General features: G+C 39.3%; 3 protein-coding genes across 3 annotated transcripts in view; 2 read left to right on the forward strand and 1 right to left on the reverse strand.

Annotated features, from left to right (window-relative positions):
* Positions 1–1518, forward strand: part of cdt1 (chromatin licensing and DNA replication factor 1) — a 5728-nt gene extending 4210 nt beyond the window's left edge. Inside the window, exons 5-9 of the mRNA XM_088304915.1 lie at positions 1–27; positions 113–301; positions 397–552; positions 871–1072; positions 1218–1518. The exon at positions 1–27 is cut by the window's left edge and continues 74 nt beyond it. Coding sequence (XP_088161041.1) covers positions 1–27; positions 113–301; positions 397–552; positions 871–1072; positions 1218–1381 — 738 coding nt within the window. The 3' untranslated portion in view covers positions 1382–1518. The remainder of the gene's footprint in view (positions 28–112; positions 302–396; positions 553–870; positions 1073–1217) is intronic.
* Positions 1519–2738: 1220 nt separating this feature from the next.
* fbxo5 (F-box protein 5) lies at positions 2739–6601 on the forward strand. The gene is made up of 6 exons (XM_088304919.1): positions 2739–2953; positions 3808–4405; positions 4607–4777; positions 4876–4966; positions 5541–5747; positions 5921–6601. Exons 2-6 carry the CDS (start codon positions 3840–3842, stop codon positions 6176–6178), a joined length of 1293 nt encoding a protein of 430 aa, XP_088161045.1. The 5' UTR covers positions 2739–2953; positions 3808–3839; the 3' UTR covers positions 6179–6601.
* Positions 6602–10616: 4015 nt separating this feature from the next.
* vip (vasoactive intestinal peptide) lies at positions 10617–15146 on the reverse strand. The gene is made up of 6 exons (XM_088304785.1): positions 15016–15146; positions 13858–13962; positions 13556–13660; positions 12964–13089; positions 12161–12272; positions 10617–12079 (listed from the first exon to the last, which is right to left on the reverse strand). Coding segments are annotated over exons 1-6 (459 nt in total). The 5' UTR covers positions 15018–15146; the 3' UTR covers positions 10617–12070.
* Between the last annotated feature and the right edge of the window lie 5991 nt (positions 15147–21137).

The raw sequence follows: 21137 nt of genomic DNA on the forward strand, positions 1-21137 counted from the left end.
GTTTCCATCGTTAAACACCACCACAAGGTCAGTTTTATGTTGCATTCGCGCAAACAATCAAGATGAGCTACTTTCTGATCAAGTCTTTCAACACGATCCTTTCCATTTGCAGCTTTTCCTCTCCTCGTTAATACCTCCAATGAGTGTGCCAGAAGACAAATTGACCCGCTGGCACCCTAACTTTAATGTGGACACTGTACCAGCTGTGCAAGCAAGCTTACTGCCACAACCGCCTCACATCGACAAACTGGCAACTGCCCAGGAGGTGTTGGACAAGGCCCACTCTCTCATCACACCGAAGGTTCCAGAATAAGGATTTTGTATTAGGCACAATTTCAACCGATTTAGAAAATTTCTGCGTAAATTTTAATGTGATTTTTTTTTTTTTTCATACAGATGGAGAAAGCGCTGCTTTCTCTGGTTCAGAAGGCAGAAGATAAAAATGCACAAAGTAAAGAGACGTCATCACAAAATCTGAGCGGCACGCAAACATCGGCTTCACTTCGTATTCCAAATGCCCTGAATGGAGTGTCGCAGTCCTTGTTAGAACGGGTACGTATGTATTGCACGTGTTTCTTTTTTTTTTTTCCAAATGTCCATGCCTCGTTGGAGCATTTGTAATTGTGAGTGATATTTTTCATCATTAGTCTTCAAAATGCCAGTGGCACGAAATCTGGGGACTTTTGCCTTTCTTTAATCCTGTATCCCATTGAGCGTAGTGAATGCAAATTTTTCATCCGGGTTCGTTTAAGGTCCTAAAGACGTTCGCCAGCTACAGTTTTAACAGTTGCAAACAGATTTTCTTGTCGCAAAGAAAATGTTCAAATTGCCTTGGCGGCTCAGTGTTTTCGTTTCTTTTTGCTGATCTAGATTAGGGCAAAAGAAGCCCAGAAGCTCCAGGCGGCTATGACGAGAAACCCTTCTCAAGAAGATCGTCTCTTGATGATGTCCCGGCTGGGGGAGCTAGCGAGGATTCTTCGGAATGTTTTTGTATCGGAAAAAAAACAGGCGTTAAATATGGAAGTCATTTGTAACCTGATGATTGCCAGCTACAGATCTGTTCTGACTTCAGGTTAGTCAACATCAAAAAGACAAGCATTCAATGGTGATTTTGTTCATGTGTAATCTGGAAAACTCCCCTGCTACCACCCCCTCATAAGGATTTTCAGATTTAACAATTTTCTCATGCGTGTATTCTCTCTGCACTCTGAATTTAGGTGAAATGGAGAAACACATCCGATTGCTGGTGGAGCTCAACCCCGATTGGCTTTCCATTCATCCAATCAGGAAGGACTTGTACCTTAAATTGAACAAGCACATGGACCTCAATGTAATTCTGGACAAGTTGAGCTGCAACCTCAGAGAAGAGGAGAAACTTTAAGTGTAATTCTTTGACTGAAATCCGGGCCTGTTTACTTTTGTTTGAAAGAGTCGAAATGAGTCTTGGTCTGCAACAATCATGATGTGATTAAGTGTTGTTAGGCATGTGTAAAAGGAAACATGTTTTGTTCCTCTGAATTTGTAGCATTGCATTCTTTATTTTTTTTGGGGGGGGGGGGTAATTATGAGTATAGGTGTGGATACATGCGGTCATGCGTCAGTATTCATGAGCAAAAATTAAAGAAACAGGAAAAAAAAAGTTGTTTCCATTTACAGCTGTAACATTTTCTGGGAGAGGTAATATTGGACTAGTAGTGAAAGGTTAAGTCCTACCTTATTGTTGTACAGCGGATCACAAACTATATCATCAGTCAGCTGCCCTGACAACCTCCACGTTGCCTTCGGATGGAATAAAGAGAGTGCTGCAGTTTTTGATGACGGGACAGCTTCTCTAAATCTACAATTCAAGAACATTTGAATATTTGTGAATGACATTCCACATGCCTGCGTATATTCTAATCATCAAGTCATGGTGAAGAAGTCATCAGTCTGAAGTCTTAAAACCCCTGAACAAACAAACAAATCCACAAATAAAAAAAAGCCATTTTGCCAAGCCTTTGTGATCAAAAAATGTTATTGGTCTCAGGAAAACCTAACGATTATCAAAAGACTTGATTGTGAGCTCAGTCTTGAGTAGCCAGGTATGAATGACTCAAACTAGGCTGCATTTTTCAAAAAGAAGCTGCGATTTAAACATTCAGCCTGATTCATAAACACGTTAATATGGTGTGTAATAAACCAATCTATTGAGAATTCAGTGAGCGATGAGTAAATGAATTAATAGCAAACGATGAGAGCATTCCAGTTTGAATTTTAAGAGTAATTTTAAGTTTGTGATGGTATCATTTTTAATTAAAATATATAATTTGGCAGATGTTCTCTGTCTTCAGGTGTTTAATGTGTAGCAGTAGAGCTAAAAGATAACGTCATTGTCAGATCAGTCAAAATATGAAGCATTTAACTGCAGATCACACTCTTTCTCCCCGCATAGTTACTTTTTAAATGTAATTTTCCTTTCTGTTTTTGTTCATTGATATGAATTAGTGCTAGTCAAGACCTTTATATTTTTGGGTTAATATGTACCTCAAATTTTTAACAGAAAAGCTCAATTGCAGTTACAAAAAGGTAACTGTTAATGTGGGTTACTCTGATGCTCACTGCGCATGCGCCGTGAAATTTTCTCCCTCTTCCTCAACTAAGCTCTCGATTGGTTGCTGGTTGAAATGGGGAATGTCCCGCGCTTTACTGCGCATGCGCAGAGTTTGGGCCCCCCCGTGACATGTATGCCTGCTGATTGGCCAAATGTTTACATGGTAAAAGGCCCGCTTCTGTTTGAAAGCTTTTGCGCCTTCTCGCCGCCCAGTTAGAAACGGAAAGACGATGAGAGGGCGAATTATATGAGCGCTGAACATTTTGTTTGTTTTAATCCCCTTAAGAAAAAGACACAACCGGTCACTTAAATCAGAGCAACAAAGAAGAAGGAAGCTGTGCGGGAACTGAAAGAAACATTCAGGTGAGCAGTCACTTTCCTTCGAATGTTCTGCAACTGAGGTGTCAAGTTAATGCATCGGGTATTTAAACTATCAACACATTTGTGTAAACGTATTCCGCTGTATATGTTACCAATCATTCGGAGTTGTGGTGTCCCCATCTACAATGTATTAAATAAGATGTTGGGTCGTTTTTAACGGCTTATGTGTGCGTACAAAACTAGTCAGTTAGTCTTGCGTCGAAATGGTTGGCCCCCGCCAAATCGCTATCTCGTCAAAATGGTTTCAATTCGGTCGAAACTGTAACAAGACATTGTCCGACCACTTTCAAGGCCCGTTGTGACGATAACATACCATCGATGTTCTGTTTTTTGCCAATAAATTCATGTTTGAGATAGCTACGTTAGCTTGCCTGCAGCCAATGCTAGGAGGGAACTTCTTTCTCCGAGGCCTGCTTACAGAAAAAAAAATCAAAGGGTTCCTCAACTTTCATTTACGCGCTCAAAAAGGAAAGGAGAGCCACCAAACAATGGCATATTGTTTAAATTAATTGCAGTCATTTTGGGCTGTTATAGGTGGTGAATAGTTTAAGATTTTAGACTTCGGGATGGCCCACATGTGTATGCACTGAGCTGCAGCACATTCAGAACCACACCAGACCAAAAGCGATTTGTACTAAGATGACCATTTTTAAAGCAGAGTTTACTTGGCTGTTTTGATTAAGGTGATATGTTCTTTATATTGTACATTGAGCAGAAAGCTGAGAAAACCCTTTTTGTATTGGAAACTGAAACATCTTTAGTCACCAGCGTATTATGTAGTGACATTCTGTGCGTTGCTAAAACATGAAGTTAAATGCTCTCTTTTGTGTCTGCAGTGTATGTGTGTGTTCAATTGTGAGGAGCTAACATGAAGTGCCCACAATACGACATGGTCAAGGCCAAACAGAACGTGGAGCGAGGCTCCCCGGAGAAGCCCCTGGGCCTCTACGGCAAAGATTCACCCAGCAAGGATCCCATCCCCCTCAAGCCTCTCCCAGAGAACGTGTCCAAAGTGTTGTTCCCCCATAACGACTCCCTCGGAGCGGCCCACGACAAAGAGAACCAGACCGTCAAGGTGCATGAGAGTACCTTTGACGAGGCGCTAGAGGACAGCGGCTACTGGTCCTTGTACAACAGTCATATTGATGAAAGTGAAGGCCACAGTCGAGGAACAACCCCGAAATTCTTGCTTCCTCTGCCACCTCCTAATGTGACGCCAAAACTGTCTCCTCAACGTGAAGATGGCATGGTTTCTGGCTGCCCCATGAGCCTCGGGGCCGCTTCCACGCCCATGGACCATTGCAGGCGGAAACCACTCACATACTCCTTGTCTTCCACCCCCTCCGAGCCCTCTGATAACCCCAACCTGCCTATTGTCAAGTTCCAGCTGGCAGTGTGTCAAGAGCTCGCCAAGAGTTACAGCAAGAATAAGAGGTATGGACTCAATTGGGAAAAAATTAAATATGCGATGGAAAACTGGGTAATTTGATACTGGCCACTCAAACGCTGCACATACAGTACACCAAACCCCTATTTAACATGGGGGAGATGCATTCCAGACCACACGTGATAGTGAAAATCTGTAAACGCATTTCTAGCGTAGTTTCACCCCGTTTCTGTTGTTTGTCATCTCAGGTACGACTGGAGCGTTATCTCCAAGGTGGCTGAGGATCATCTGCTGCACCAGGTGATCGGCGGTCGCATGGGCCTGGAGTTCGTGGATGTGTTCTCGTCTCTCCTGTCCAAGAATATGAGAAGCATCCTCGCCAACATCCTGGCCTTGCTGGGAGACATGGACCTCATCCGGTAGATACACACAAATGTTTTCTGGTGGGCACGAGGTTGCGCTCTGTTGTGGCCGTGAGGTATCAACACAATATTTTTTGGGGGGGGGCTATCCGCAGTTGCAAGAAGGTGAGCAGAACGTGGAGGAAGATCATATGTGAAGACAGCGCTGCTCTGAAAAGGTGTGAGAAAGCTGAGCGGATGCCTCAGGTGAATGCGTGTGCGCACACACACACACACATCTGGGCGTTAGCTGTTGCACTATTTACAAAAAATATATATTTTAATTCCTTTAATTATAGCTGCTAAAAAAAACTTTCATAATAGGTAATTTCACTAAATTAAAAAATCTATATTAGCTTAATTTAATTTACCATTTTTCATTTGATTTATTATTTTATCCTTTGAGTCTTGGATGCATTTTGTTTTAGCACAAATATGTCCACCAAATTTAAATCAAAATGTTTTTCATTTGACAGTTTAGTTCTTAAATGAATTTTAATTATGACTTTCTCATATCTTTTTTCTTTTGATGGGACCAAGTAAGGTAGTTTTTTTTTTTTTTTGTTTTTTCAAAAATGAAATCAATGACAGAAGACACAAGTTTATGAGCAATTTAATCAAATTCATTACCTCTTTCCATATTTGAATTGCTTTCTTGCATGTATAAATGCATGTTGGCCCTAAAAGAACATCCATGAGATAATTATATTTATTTCTAACGATTTAATTCCACAAAAATGACTCAACAATTGCTATTTCCCCCTTTTTTTTTTCATTTTAGGAGTCATTAAGCTCTGTGAAACTAAAGAGTTCCGGTCTTACGAGGGATGGTGTCGTGTCCCGTGTGGTTTTGTCCTGCATGCAGAAGGTGGCAACCACACACCCTCCATCATCAGCGTCATCGTCCTCCATCAACAAACGGAATGGCTCTGCACAGAAAAACAGCCAATCTCACTTGCAAGGTTCTCGCTTCAACGAGTACATTCAGGTCAGTCCCCTGCAAGGGATTTGAAATAAGAAAATCAAGATGTGACTGAAGTGTGGACTTGGAACATTTTTTGTTAAAGTCCTATCAACCCATAAATGATTGCCATAGTCAGAATTTTGGGGTATTTCTTGAATTAAAGCTGGAAGTCTAATTTCCCCCATCCTTCCCCTCAGGCTGCCAGCACCCTGAAGCAGCACGAGTCCTTGCGGCCATGCAAGCAGTGCGGCTCGCCCGCCACGCACTTGCCCGAGGCTCAGCGAGCCAAATGCATGCGACCCTCCTGCAAGTTTGATTTCTGCACACGCTGCCTGGAGGTCTTCCACGGGTCCACCCCGTGCCGAGTGGTGCAATGCCACTTCCCCACCTCGGGCAGCACCCGTTCCTTCCTTCCCAGCAGCGCACAAAGCAAGAGGAACATCAGGAGGTTGTGACGAGGGAGGAGTGATTTATCGTGAGTGTGCCGTTGCCAAAGTGGAGGGACTGTTGTTGAGGGTTTCTAAATGTGTTAGTGATTCAGCGCACCTCCGCGGACGGCGCGACTCAATGAACTGAAGCACTTGTTCCCGAATGCATCCTTGACAATCAGCCATTTGGCCACATTATTTGGGCTCGCACCAACGTCAGTGGGCGTAAAACATTTCGACCAAAAAAAAAGGACTGAAGAAAATAGTGACACTTTAAAGTTGTACATTTTAATCACGTTTTAAAGTGGTTGTAAATATTTTGTTGTTTTTTTTATATATCTAAAACAGGTTGCAAGATTGTTTTAAATAAAATTTTGCGTTGATAAAGTTGTAACTATTTACTGTACAGTTTGTATTGACATTTCCTCATAAATGTTTTATAAAAGTTAACGTTTGCTTCTGTGGCTCATTGTGCTAAAAAGATTGTGTGTGTGTGTGTATTCTATTTATTTATTCTTTTCTAATTTGTGCGAATGTTTGTGGCGACCCAGAGCATTTTAAGTATCAGTCAACCAAATTAGCGAAGGCCATACTACTGTGCTCGATCTTATTTGGGCTCAAACTTACTCGAACAACTTAATTCGGATAATTGAGTGTGCTAAGGTAAACAAGCAAGTTAGAGTTTAGGTAATTTTTAAATAATACTCTTAAAAAAAAAAAAAGAGTAAAAAAAAGGTGATGAAGGGAACCAGTTAGCAGCTATCCTGTTTTAGAACTAAATCTCAGGTCCAAAGATCCAATACGTTACATATATAAGTGAGCAAATGTTTCACACAGTTGAGCGTTTGTGGGGTTCACGAATTTGTTTAAGAACTGATGGGCTGTCAAGTTCCACCCTAGCTATTGAATAAGTTGTTTTCCACCTTTAAGTGACTACTAAATAAACAACATGATTTGGAACCTCAGGAGGACTTAAAAAACAAAACCATTTCTAATAACTGCCATTTAACATTTACTGTTTTTTTTCCCCATCCACATTTAGTAGTTGTAATATTGACGCTTCCTGTACCGTGACGTCACTTCCTGTCGTCACGGTAAATCTCCGTGGAGCTAGTTTTATAATCCCCCCCCCCAAAAAAAATCTTCACTTGAGCCAGTACTCAACTTTAAAAATCTTTTGTGCTCTTTCATCTGTAAAGGTCCTTTGTTCTCTGGTCTGACATCAAAAACATTAGAGCCACGAGTCTTTTGATCCCGTTTTAACCCTTAGTGGGATTAAAATACTTTCAATTACGAAACAGACAACTCTTGGATTTTTCATGAGTAGCAAAATATGTTTGCAAAACCACATAGTACACATATGAGAAGGACGTTTGACGGATAAAGTTCGAGAGATTGGCTACGCAAATCAAACCATTTTGAGGATCGATCTTTTGTCCTGAGAAATCCCCCAGATCTAAACTACTATTCATCTGTTATAAAAAATACCCTAAAAAAAAAAAACATTTTAAATTTTGGCCACTAGATGGTGCTGTTGTTCCGTTACCATTGTCAGACTATCAATGTTTTTCCTTGAGGGCCATCTATGGAAAATAAACATGGGAAAAAAAGCATGGGCATCACCAAATGCTCAAATACTTCCATTGTAGTCCACTGCGAAGCCAAGTTAGCAGAGTGACCTTGTGGTGAGTATGCTCTTACTCACAATTCTAGTGTTCTGGGTTTGAATTTCAGATCAGGATAGGCTCCTGATCACCATCCACCTAAATACACACACAGACCAAATAATTTGATAAAATCATATTTTGAAGATATAGTTCAGAAAGTTCCTTTTTTTTGTAACCGTAAAAAGCATTGTGACGTCAGAGCGGAAGTTGCTGATGAATTGCCACTGTGGCCTTTTAGTACCTCTGCAACTCGGGATCATTTATCTGCCTGTGTTATTGATAGTTTGCCACACTGGCACACACAAACTGACTTGTGTGTGTGCTAATGAATAGGCTCGCCCCCAAACTTTATGCACACCATCCCCACAAACCACTTTGGTACTTTGACTGGCGAGCGTCCCAACTTTTCAGCCATACATCAAAGATAAGATTAAGTCAATAAATAAATACATTAAAAAATACATGAATTTTCATTATAATTAGTTCTTTTTTCATTTTCTAGTTTTTTTTATATAATTAGTTTAATTTAGTTCTAGAGAAGGTTTGTTAGCTTTCGTATTAGTTGTATTTTTGAGTTTTTTTATTTCGCAATTTGGTTTTAGTTAACTTAACTAGCTTAATGCTAAGACACCATGCAAAACACAATAAACAGGTTCATGAAATTAGCGTAAACGGTCTTCTTTTTTATTCTCTTGTAACACTTCTATATTTTATACTGCCCCCGGTGGCCAAGTCGCACACACCAGAAGGAGCAGCACAATGCCCATTTGAATAATCATGATGCACAAACTGTTTAATTCGTCACACACTATATAATACATATAATGAGTGTGTTATTGTATTATATGCATTTTTTCTTGTTTAAAAACACTTTTAAAAAAATGTTGGTGTTTTTAGGCGGCTGAAGCTGACTCACACACACGCGGCGTTGAAAGGCTCAAGCCATCTCTCTGTTGTCTATTTTTACCCTGTTTGGTCCAGTGATGAGAGTTAATGAGTAAAGCCTCTCCACGAAGCAGACAGTAATCACGTATGTCCTGAAGAGCGGGCTCACACACGCACGCCCGCAAACACACAAAACGTATGGATACATCACCGACAGCCATGCGAAATAGATATTCGCGTACTGTACTCAGCATGCAGTGAATTACAAAAATAAGACGTGTTGATATCAAAACGCCGACACCACTAACAATTTTCACTTTAGTCTTGGAAAGAAACATTTAGACTTTTTTTTGTGGTTATTATTGATATTACGTGAAATTCACAAGATTAATGTTGTTTTGTGTTATGGGATAAAGACTTTTTCTCGTAGTAGTACTGCTTTTTTTGTTCATCGTGATAAAACTATTTGCGTAATATAATGACTTTTCACGTAAAAAAAAAATTTCATGGCTTTTCATGCAATAATTCTCAATAAATTACCAGTTGTCACCAACACTTTACTTGTCCTAATAGCCCCCCCACATAAAATGTATTTTATTTCATATTTTGACTATTCTCACAATTTCAAAATAGTTTTTATTAAAGCAGAGCTTGATTCTAGTAATATTAATAACTGCCATTCTTATAATTAAATCACAACACTTTTTTAGTACAATTACCGTTTTTTCTCATAATATGAAGACTTTCCTTACAAATTTACAAATTTATTTTGGTCATTATTGAATATATTTTTGCTGTACTTTTCCCCCTTGTAATATGTCCACCAAAAAAATCTACTGTATGGACAAATAAATACAAACCATATTTACCACAAATCCTCCTTGATTTTTAAAGCTTAAAACCACATAATGAAAACATACACAGTGACTTTTAAAATGAAGTATTTGATATTTTTCTATGATTGTGCCGAGTCAGCAAAAATCAGTCGTGCGTCCATTATAGGAGGGACGCCTCGGCTGATGGCAATTATCAAGACAAGTCAGCGTGCGGCCCTGCAGAACGTTCCTTGTTGACATTTATGAGTCAAATATCCGCTTCCGTCTGACACTCGCAAACAAAGTGAGTCACAACAACACTGAGAAGCAATAATTTGGCTCATCTTGCACCAAACGGCAAATTTGGTGGTCATTATGACCTTATTTAGATTCCTTTATATTAATTGAATAATATAATGCAACGATGTTAAAAAACAGTGAGGGAACTTGACAAAAGGATTTAAATACAAATAATAATACTTTTATTATTTTATTTTTTTATTTTAATTCTCTTTATTTCACTTAAATTATAATTTTACTCTTTTAATAATATGATTTTTGTCAGAGCAGTACAGAACTTTATTCTCTTGTTAAGATTTTTTTTTTTCTTCTGAATTTCATAATATTGTCATCATTTTCAAATACTTCTTTTTTAGTCGTATTCTGACTATTTTTGCAAGTATCATTTTTTTCTCATAATAAATAGGGCTTTACTTTTTCTGGTAATATATATATTTTTTTCTAATGTTCCAACTTTTTTTTCTTCCAAAGAATTACACCTTTATTCTCGGGATATTAAATTTGTCCCGTAAAATTGCTACTTAAATTGCTGTATTATTTATATCTACTCTATATAATTTTATTTCATAAACCTGTGAAGTCTACATTAATTTTTTTTACATAACTTTATATATAATATAGAAATCAACAGTAATGAAAAAAATGACAACATTTTTCTTGTAATCTCCCACATTTTCCCTAGTAAATTCTGACTTGTTATTCCCAGTAACTCTTATTTTTCTCTGCGGGGTGAAACAATGAGGCAGACTAAAGGACTCAGCGTTGAAAAATAAAAGGGACATCTTTTTATTTGGTGAGTGGCGCACGTACAAACATACATACATACATAAGTACATGGTCATTGTCGTCACTAGAATGCGCTATAGGCAGCTCCATGCACAGCTAGGAGTCTGTTCGCTCTATAAGTCGAGTACAGTAGTAGAAAGTGATTAAATGCATCTGGCGTCCATTGGGGAAAAAAAAATACACTTTGCTTCGTCTCAGTCCGTTAACCAGTCGGATATCGTGGAATTGGATCAAGTGTTCCCATTCGTAATGTGACCAAAATGGTTGACCAATATGTTCCAACAAAGATTTCTTTAATAGGGATTCTGACGAGTTCTTAAAAGTCATAATAGAGTGGGATTTCAAATTTGACACTATTATATACTTGTCGAATCAAAACATACGTTGGTGAATGCCACATTCTTGTTGAAAAGTGCACAAGTGGGACTCGCCCAAATTGTTGAGTTTAAAGTAAATAATTACCAAGGTGTCAGTCGATAATTATTAGCGACGAAAATCCGAAAAATTACCATTCATATTAATTTGCGAAAGAAACTCGATGGATATTAAATGTTTAATTACTGTTGTCTGAAAGAACATTTCAAGGCCAATTTTGTGTCGATATTCATGTGCAAAAGCTGTGAAACTGTGAACATATGTACAGTGCTTAACAAATGTATTAGACCACCACCCGATCGATGTACGGTCAACAGCAATGGGGAATAAATAAAATCTTAATGCGTTACTCATCGCAGTTCATGTAAAAAGTTTCACAAGTTTCAGAATTTTGTGATGGAAATAAATAAATAATCATTTCAAAACTTTTTCCACCAGTAATGTGGCCTACAACTTGTACAACGCAATTGAAAAGCAAATGTATCTTTTGAAAGAGGGAAGTAAAAATAAACAACTGAGATCACAGAGCTGCAAAAGTGAGGACACCCCCCCCCCCCATGACTGGGATGTGCTTGTTTTCAGAATTAACCAATCACATTCGAGCTGATGAGCCACCATTTAAAGTGCCTCTGGTTAACCCCAAATAAAATGCAGTTGTTCTAGTAGGCCTGATTTTTTTCTTGCTTTCTAGCACGAGCCTAAAGGTTCTGTACTAAAACAGACTGTTGTTTTCATAATTCCCTCCACCTAAAACTGGAACTGAGGCCCTCGTCAAGGTGGGGTGAATTATGAACAGTTCCAACTACCAATCAGTGTTAGCACAAAATCTCACTTCACCTATTTCAGTCCGAAACCCCTTAATTTGATTAAAAATCAACTGAAATGGAAAGACTCAGCATTAAAGCTCTTTGTTGATCTCGTTTTTTTGAATGCCTGGTAGTCTAATACGAGTGTTAAGTGATGGAAAACTAGATTAGAACCAAAGTGGACGCATGTCAGCCTTGCAAGGATCTTTGGGTGAATGCTGTTGTTGCTGTTTTTGCTGGAACGGATGTTTTCACCACAATGATTCCGGACGTTGGAACCTCTCCTCAAAGCGGCTGCATGAACAAAAAGCGGCGACAATGTTGAGACCGTTGACAGACCGTTGACAGATGACTCACGTGTCGTGCGTCGCGTACCAGCTGGAAGTTGTTTAGCAGGTGGTCGACGTTGATGTCGTCGTAGCTCTCCTGGAAGTTGTCTGGGTCGTCCCTGGACTCTTCCTGGTCGGTCGTGCCGGCGTTTTCTAGACTGTTGAGGGTTGAAACGCACATGTTTTAGTCGAACATTTTTACATTTAATCTTTAAGAGTTATAGAAATGGACAAAAAGAGAATGTTGTAGAGCTGTAGCTCCTCCCACTTCACGATGCAAAAATAAATAAATCAATTTGCCGCAGTCATGTACTCTTAGCCATTTATTGAACAAAACAGCTAAACTCAAAAAAAGAAAATGATAACCATGGAGCAGACACACTGAACGAACAAAGTGTTGCTAACATCACCAACTAGACCACACCCCTTAAAGGCACAAACGAACATGCGTGTGTGTGATTTCTGTTTCAATTTCGTTTTGTAAAACAAGTTCATTCTTTTACATTCTCTTTTTCTTCGCTATTTACGCTATTTTTCTTCATTAAAAACGTCGCAATATTCACAGAATTATTTTGAATTGTTGAACTATAAAACAGAATTAATGGAACTAGTTTGTTGGGTAAGACATGCCCCAAAATGTTTTTGAAATTGGACCTTTAGATTTGTATGTCCATTTTTTTAAGGATTCCCTGTGGTAGTTTTTCCTTGTTTGCTGCCCCCTATTGGTTCGGAGGATCCAGCGCTTGGTGAGGAAACCATCATATTTACGATATTGCCAATTTGTCAGTTATGCATAACTGCATTTATCTGAACATGCTCCACCATTAATGTGCGCTGGGACCCCCTTACCTCCTCTTCCCCGTTAAGACTGAGTTGAGGTACTTCTTGACGGCCATCTGTTTGCGGAAGCGGCTGTAGTTGTCTGTGAAGATGGCGTCCGAGTGCCGCTTGACCGGCTCGTCCATCAGCTCGTCACTGGACGCACGTGTCATGATCAAAGTAAGACAAGAAAGGACACAAGTGATAAGCCATTATCCCTCCCACCCTCCTCCTCCTTGTCGTCCTCCAACCCTGCTGGCTTTGCAACAACGTGCAAGCAAGCACTCATGGCATCACTTAACCTTTAACAATATGCATCATCAGGCAAGTCAGCTCTTGTTATTGCAAATGTCACTGGACCCACACACACGAAAAATGTAAAAAAAAAAAAAAATACAAAATTTGAAGATATAGTCTTTTTAATGGACATCAATAGCCTATATTTGTATGACTATAAGTACAGATGCTCGTTAGTAGATGACAAACCACGTCTCCCTCCAGAAATCCTCCATTTGTTATACATTTGCAGCTGAATTGTTGACTGCGTCCATTTAAATTTCTGCTGACTAAATTTGGACAATTTAGTTGTATTGGTCTTAGCAAAAACATTGCATCCACCTACTTGACTCGCTTCCCAATCAGAGACTCCAAATATCTCCTGGCTGAGAGCTGGCCCAGAAGTTTGCTGTAGCCGCTGGTGAAAAGACCGTCTGCGTGTCTCGTTGGTCTACAAGAGACAATCATTGCAATGCATTAAAATCAAATGACTCAAATAATCGAATCACCAAATGCCAAGCATCACTCGGAATCATCAGACCTCTTTCAATTACGTATTTTTAACCTTCATCATTATTTGAAAATAGAAACGACGACAGAGCTAAATGATGCAGGCCGACTAATGTAGGAGCACGCCGTTGTTCTCACCTCATGGATGCGTAGGGCAGACTGAGAGTCCTGGAGTACAGCACACTGAAGAGGGCAAAGAGAAGAAGAAGGTGGGGGCCGCTCCGTTGTGACATCGCTTTACACCTGAGAAGAAAGGGAAACATCACTGTCCCATGATCGTAATCCGTGATTATGCAAAGAACAAATTAAAATGAGGTTTGGATATTAATTTACCCATGGCGTTAAAACACACACTCCAAAGAAATGTTTCAATTGGTAATTTAAGTTTCATCGTCATTACGCATACACCAAATTCATTTCATATTTTATGTTTTCTTGGCTTATTTCTTGATCTTACACGCAAATGTGAACTACAGCCAATGGAGAATAATCGTTAAAACACATTTTGAAGGACGGCAATTCTTGTAGACGAGAGAAAACCAATGCGTAATACGCGCCGGAGAAAATCTAAAATGAGAGAACAAGCAATACTTAAATATAATTTGGAATCCATTTTTATCTTTAGAATATTGTAGCGACCTTGTTGATAGTTCACAAGTTCTGTGGTTTCCTGTTCTCTGGAGAGGCTGTGAAGGCAACAGCCGGCTGGATGGCGGGAACGCGCGAGGAAAGAAAAGACCGATTTTTTTTAACTCACTCTAGTCAGCGTTATGTCGGTTGTCTCGGTGTGATTGCGGCCAACTGTTACCCTTTTTAATAATAAAATAGTTTGTTACTAGTTCGCCGCAACGTTACAATATTAACTTTTTTCCCCTCATTGCGTCGCGACCGCTCATATTACCAAATGTATAGATTATTTTTATTTATCCTTTTTTGTCACCACGGGTCAACCAAAAATTATTAAAATAACTTTTTGACAGAGAATACAATAAGCATATGTGGTGCTTTAAAGCGTCTTAATAAACGATTAATACCATAAAAAAAGAGTGAAACTCCGGCGAAACCAATGCGTAATTACGCACGGAGCCAAACTTGCGCTCGAGTCTGGACGACCGTTCGAACGCCACCTCGATCGCGAAACCACTTCCATCCACTTAAAAATATTTTTTGGTATCTTTAGAAATGATAAGTTAGGGCGCGAAACGGACACACGTTTGGAACTAAGATGAAATCACAGATTGTGCAGTATGCAGCCAAATTCTGGAATCAGTAAAAAAATAGTGCAAAAAATCTTACATTTGCCGCAGAACGAAAGAAAGAAAGTGGAGTAAATGCGCAGGAATCCTGGTTTGCTTGCTGTCGTCCTGTCCCTTGATGTGTTTTTGCGTCTGTTGTGATGTGTTGTCTCTTTTATATACCTGCGCGCCCCCTGCGGACCCCCAAGAGGATGAAATGAGATAATGATAAGGGAGGAGAAGAGGGCTGAGACAGAGACGGTAGTAGGTCACTGCTGACGTCACCACTGATGCACTGCTCGGCCCATGGTCAAATTAGTGTTGTTGTTTTTTTTCTCTCTCTCTTTTTTTAATTAATCGTCGGAGTGACCCATAGCTGAGTTCAGTGTCTGGACCACTTCAATATGATGTCATGTAAAATTGAAAATAGTTTGCGCATTCAAAGTAAGAAAAAGATTTTCAGAGACAAGAAGTCAAGACAACCTTTCTGCAAACAAACAGGAATATCATCATTAATTAGAATGTGATTTGAAGAATTGAGCAATTTGTGTCTTATCATTTTTATGCCTCAACTCAATGGACATTGTGCACCTTGACCACCAGGGGGCCATAGAATAAATAGAACATTATACCGTAGAAAAAATAGAACTTTATATCTGTTTGGGATCTCATATACACAATATTATTTTTTTAAAATTACTTTATTGTTTGAATTTCCAAATATTCCAAGTGGCCTATTTCACATGTTAATGCTGCAATTATTGTTTCCAGCATCTTGAAATCCTTTGTCTCCCAGCGCAGATTCGAGATGTAAGCTTGTGGATTAAAGCAGCTAAGATCTCGCCTGCGGCGCTACACTTCTGCTATTAAGTGCGTGTGTTTTTTTGTTGTGTGTTGTGTTCTATCCAAACACCCTCACACACACAGTGGATGTTACAGATTATCAATTGAACTAAGCAAAACGCTCCCTCTTGTCTATTTCAGGATATGCTGGACAAAAGATTGAAGAATATGGCAGTGTTGCGGAATCTGCCACCCACGGTGTTAAAAATGACGTGAGATATGTGCTGCATACATGCCACCATCCGTCCATCTAGCGTATCATATTAGCAGCCATCCAACCACTCACCATCCATCAAATTATACATCATCCTAATTTTGGACTGGACTCAGATCGTCACTATCGAGCAGATCAGTTTCATGTTTTTTCACAAATCTATACTAGTGGTTTTTCAAGTGTAGAAAATTGCTTGCTCTCTTTGATGACGCTCTACTAATTGTGCGCTAAACATGCCAATTTCTGTTTTAGTTTCCGGAAAAGTGATGGTTTTGGAGGTGCCAGGATTTCACGAGTACAGGTGATCCAGCCTGCGTGAGTTTTCTCCAACGACATGCATGGTAGGTTAACTGAACACACTAAATTGTCCCGAGGTGTGATGGTGAGTACGACTGTTTTTTGCCCCGCAATTGGCTGGCAACCAGTTCAAGATGTACCCCACCTACTGCTCGTAGTCAGCTGGGACAGTCTCCACCACGCCCGTAACCCCCCCCCCCCTCCCCGTGAGGTAAAGCGGCTTGGATAATGGATGGACAAGGGCGACAGGTATTCCTTTAGCAAGTCTAAAATGACATCAAGCCCACGTCAAATATTTGTCAGGCTGACCAGACCGCCCCCCCCCTTCACCCCCCCCTACTACATCTACCACCTCCCCATCCTCCCCACCATGACTGCACCATGTGAAATGTAATGTGATCAAGCCGCAGAGAAAATAGATTAGGGGCCAAGTTGGTCGTAATTGACAGCCGTGACTGGAGACAGAGCCCGCCAGGAAGGGGAAGCAAACATTATTGTGTTGATGTTGATGGAATGTAGGGATGGATGGGAGAGGAAACGTTCCTTTGGACCAGGACCGCTGCTTCCGTGTGTGTGTGTGTGTGTTTCTTGAATTTGAAACATTACGCTTTTCTTCTAAAACGAGAGATCCATTTGTTTTAAGCGCCCTCCTACAATCTTAAGTACAGCATGTTAAAAGGTTTAAGGGCTGCTGTTTTAGATACAAACACGGCCGCTTAGTATATTTTATACACAGGCATACGCGACTATGCTATTAAGATAATATAAAAGTATAATACCATGTATTGTTGCGACCTTGAAGGTCATCTTTATTCCTAACTGAGGTGGGTGCCCTTTTAGGCCGAAGTGGACACTTGGATTTGAGTTAGAGGTCAGAGTGATGATGATGATGAGGGGAATCCCCTGACGAGCTGAGTGCCTCCTGTGGTCTGCCTCATCCATTTAGCCAAGCTCAGACTCTGTGATGGCGGGTGATTGCTGACATCATGACGACGGTGCGAGGGCGGGAGGGGGGGCAAGGGGGGGTGCAGATTCGGTGCAGATTCACAGATGATGCAGGGCCTGAGGGAGAAAGATGACATGATGGACAGTCACAATGAATGAGCAGTTTATCGGAACTATAAAGGTCAATGTAGATAAAAACATGGAACGGCTGTCTAATGAAAAACATGGATCTCCAAAATTGGTGATTTTTCATGTTTTTCCAGAAAAAGAAAAAGCATATTCCTTCATGTTTACTCAAAAGGAAACAGATACATGCTTTTCATCGGACGGCATTGACAACAGAATAAAACATGGAGGAGAGTGTGTGGCATCAATATTATGAGGAAAAAATGTTAAGATGTCAGATGAGTGACGTAGTTCTGCTTAAACAAAACAAGAACAAAATCAAAGTTTTATTTATAATCAAATAATAGAAAATAAGTGCACAATATTACATAATACTGTGTTATACGTAGTATTAATTAAAAACGTTGACATTTTAATTAAACTATACGCATGGAATAAATATATTTATTTTAAAAATATTGATTAGAAAACATTTATTAATTATGTTTTAAAGCATCTTACTTTAATTAATAAAAATAATAATGAAACAATTCAATTTATATTTCTATTTGATAATAAATAATTATTTCAAAAAACATCTTGAAAAGGTGACAATTCAAACAAACGATAGCAAGTAAAAGAATCACAATAAAAATAGTTTTAAATAAAATACATGAATTAAAATATATGAACACACGAAAAAAAAAATCGTCGATGCAACATCTAGTGTCATTCCAAGTTACAAAAAAAAAAACACGACAAATGTAACCAATAACGCTAAGCTCAATTTTTCCATTGATTTCGTTGTCCAAATACGAGACAATATAAATACCATGGTATAAAATTCAGGTTAAATGGCTACTTGCTCACTGTAAATCACATTTTGCTGTCTCCTGTAAATAATAGACTGTCGCCTGCAGCCAAAAGACTGCCATGCAACCGCCATGCAACATTGGCAGCTCAAAATGTATCCGGATGAAAGTTAGGAAATGAGCCGCATTAAAGCAAAGACATGGATGACACGCTTCCCGGACCACGTGCAAAAAGCGTTTCATTAAGATGAGCGAGAGGCTTTCTCATCCCGCCTCATGGTCAGGGTTCCCTGGAGGTTTTGCTAATAGGTGGTCTTGTTTTGGGCCTGTGCGCGTCAATTAGACTTCCAGAGCTTGTGCTTGCTTCCTGAATGAAGTAAGTGCGTAAATACATTTAGCCGACATTATGCACCGACATGCCAGCCATCTTTAATTAGCTCGCTCGTTAACCTTCCCCGAATGCATTTGGGTCAGTGCCAATCTGATTACTTGCCAGGCTATCTATCTATCTATCTATCTATCTGGTGTGGAGGTGCAGTGAAAATCTTTCAGTAATGACATAATAGTGGCAAGCCGCATTCCATTCAGTTGATGCCCGCCGCTCGCCATTGTGTGGCGGGCGGCGGTGGCAGGTATTATTAACGTTGTTAGCAACTGTAGCGCCGCCGCTGCCTTTTTTTGTAGTGACATGTCAAAATGTCTTGAGAGGACTCGTTAGAGTGCAGAAATGTTCGGGGGGGGGGGGGGGGTTATTGAAGGTGAACATAAAAAAAAGTGTTTTCTTTTTGTGGAACTTTTTCAAACATTGTTTAGAATTGATCTATTTGTAGCACTTTTATTGATATTACAGTTGTTTTGCTTTGGTATATTTGTCAGAGCAGAATTTAATTTCTCAAAATACTTGTTCAATTTTCACATCATTGTGTCACTCGTACATGTAAAAAAAAGCTATTTCTTTCAGTTTATAACCTCTTTTTTTCATTCTTTTTTTTCTCTATTACAAAATTCATATACGATTTAAAGCTCATTAGCTGGCTGATTTCCTATTCACATCCATGTACCATAATTTCCAGACTACAAAACACACCTGATTAAAAGCCACAATTGCGAAAAACCATAAAAACAGATTATTACAGACCCCCCCCCCACCACCACCACACACACACACACATAACAATTGCAATTAATCACATTTTGTAACTACTGTTTTTTGTGAAGCTTGTAACAGATATTTACATAATATCTTGGAATGAATGTAAGATCACCAAATATGAAGTATATTTTAATTCAAAGTATATGTGTGTGTGTGTGTGTGTGTGTTCTTCTGGCTCACAGATACCAAAGCAGCCTCACAATACTGTAATCTAAAGTACTTGCGCGTTATGGCAGGCTGACCTCACCTTCTAACAGGAACCACCAAGCGAAGTAAGTGGAGGACGGTTAAGTGGCAAGTAAGACCATTTCCATGTTTTCAGCGAAAGATGCATTAAAAGAGCAATTTTACCTGTTGTGCATGTTTGTGTGATGGATGTCGGTGTGAGGTGGATCCAGGCGCAGCCGTGTTTTCAAATGTTATGGAACAGCGTTTTCATGCGGACGCTAGTGCAGCTATGACATAGAAGCTTTGTTTTAAAGATGCACAATCAGAAAATGTAACAACATATTTTACATTCCAAATTGCTCTATTGGTTTTACCCAATGTATGCGCAATAACTCGGATCAATATTCTCTCATCTCTCAGATTCAAAATGGTTTTCTTTTCTGGTTTCTGGTCTTCGTGACGACTTAACAGCAAATGCAGCTTTCACACGTGAAACCCAAAGCCAAAAACAAGCACTATCTAATTTCAAGAAATCAATATAAAAGGCAACACTTGAGAAACTAGAAATACTCATCAATCACATGTTCAAATAGTTTTACTCATTGAATAGTGGGTGGGGTCGAACTAAAGGTGTTTTGTCCTGAGTTGTTTAACACGTTTACATAAACGTCAACATATAGGAATTGAGATTGCTGTTCCAATAATTTTGTAGGGGATTGTAACTATATCCCATTGAATATATATATATATAGTATATATACACATACACTGTTCATGTTAGAACAGCAAAGGACTTCATCCATGAGCTACGACCGCCACTGCATCCTGCCTATCACAGATGTCAACTTCCGCCTGTGGCAAAATCCTTCTGAAGCGGAGGGCCAAACGCAGGAAGTGTGAGTCAGAAGAGAATTAAGATCGCCTGAAATATTGGGTGTAAACAGTGACAAAAAAAGCCTCCTCTTGACCATATATAGCCACAACTGCAAATACAAAAATATTGTATATACATATTATGTTATGTTAGCTTTAGATTCTGCATATAAGCACTTTAACTCTCTTTTATTGTTGTGCACCCACACACGCACACGCAGACACACGCACACCCAGGGAGCTCAGCTGATATTATGCGGATCGAATGGCTTTGTTGTGTCGCATCTTTCACATTCAGCAGCAGGCCTCCGAGCAGCCTGTGTCGTTTTTCTCCCTAAGCGTCTTATGCTCAACTTTTATTCACATGCTTGTCCTATAAATCCAATTGCGTAAGATTCACTGAGTGGCAACAACATGAAATTACTGCAAATACAACCAATAATTAAATGATTTAGTAATATTTTTAGAACAATCAAAAATAGTATATTTATGTAATAATCATTAGGAAGTCAAACTATGTTTCATTTCATTTTTTAAATATCATTATCCAACAACTTTTCCCGAAAATACTTAGGATTTATGTGTTAATATCGATAATTAATTGTCGTACTAATTATGAATTCTTAGTTTCATGTAGTATTTTTTTTAGTTGGATATATATTCTTATTTGTATTCTTATATTAGCATCACATTTATAATGGTCCATTCGACTGCAAGGACGTCGTGGTGTTCAACGTCATCAGATTCCGCTCTCTGATTGGCCGAATAGGCGG

The sequence above is a fragment of the Idiotropiscis lumnitzeri genome, chromosome 9, assembly GCF_059441095.1.
Source record: "Idiotropiscis lumnitzeri isolate Australia: NSW breed Sydney's pygmy pipehorse chromosome 9, RoL_Ilum_1.0, whole genome shotgun sequence".
NCBI lineage: Eukaryota > Metazoa > Chordata > Actinopteri > Syngnathiformes > Syngnathidae > Idiotropiscis > Idiotropiscis lumnitzeri.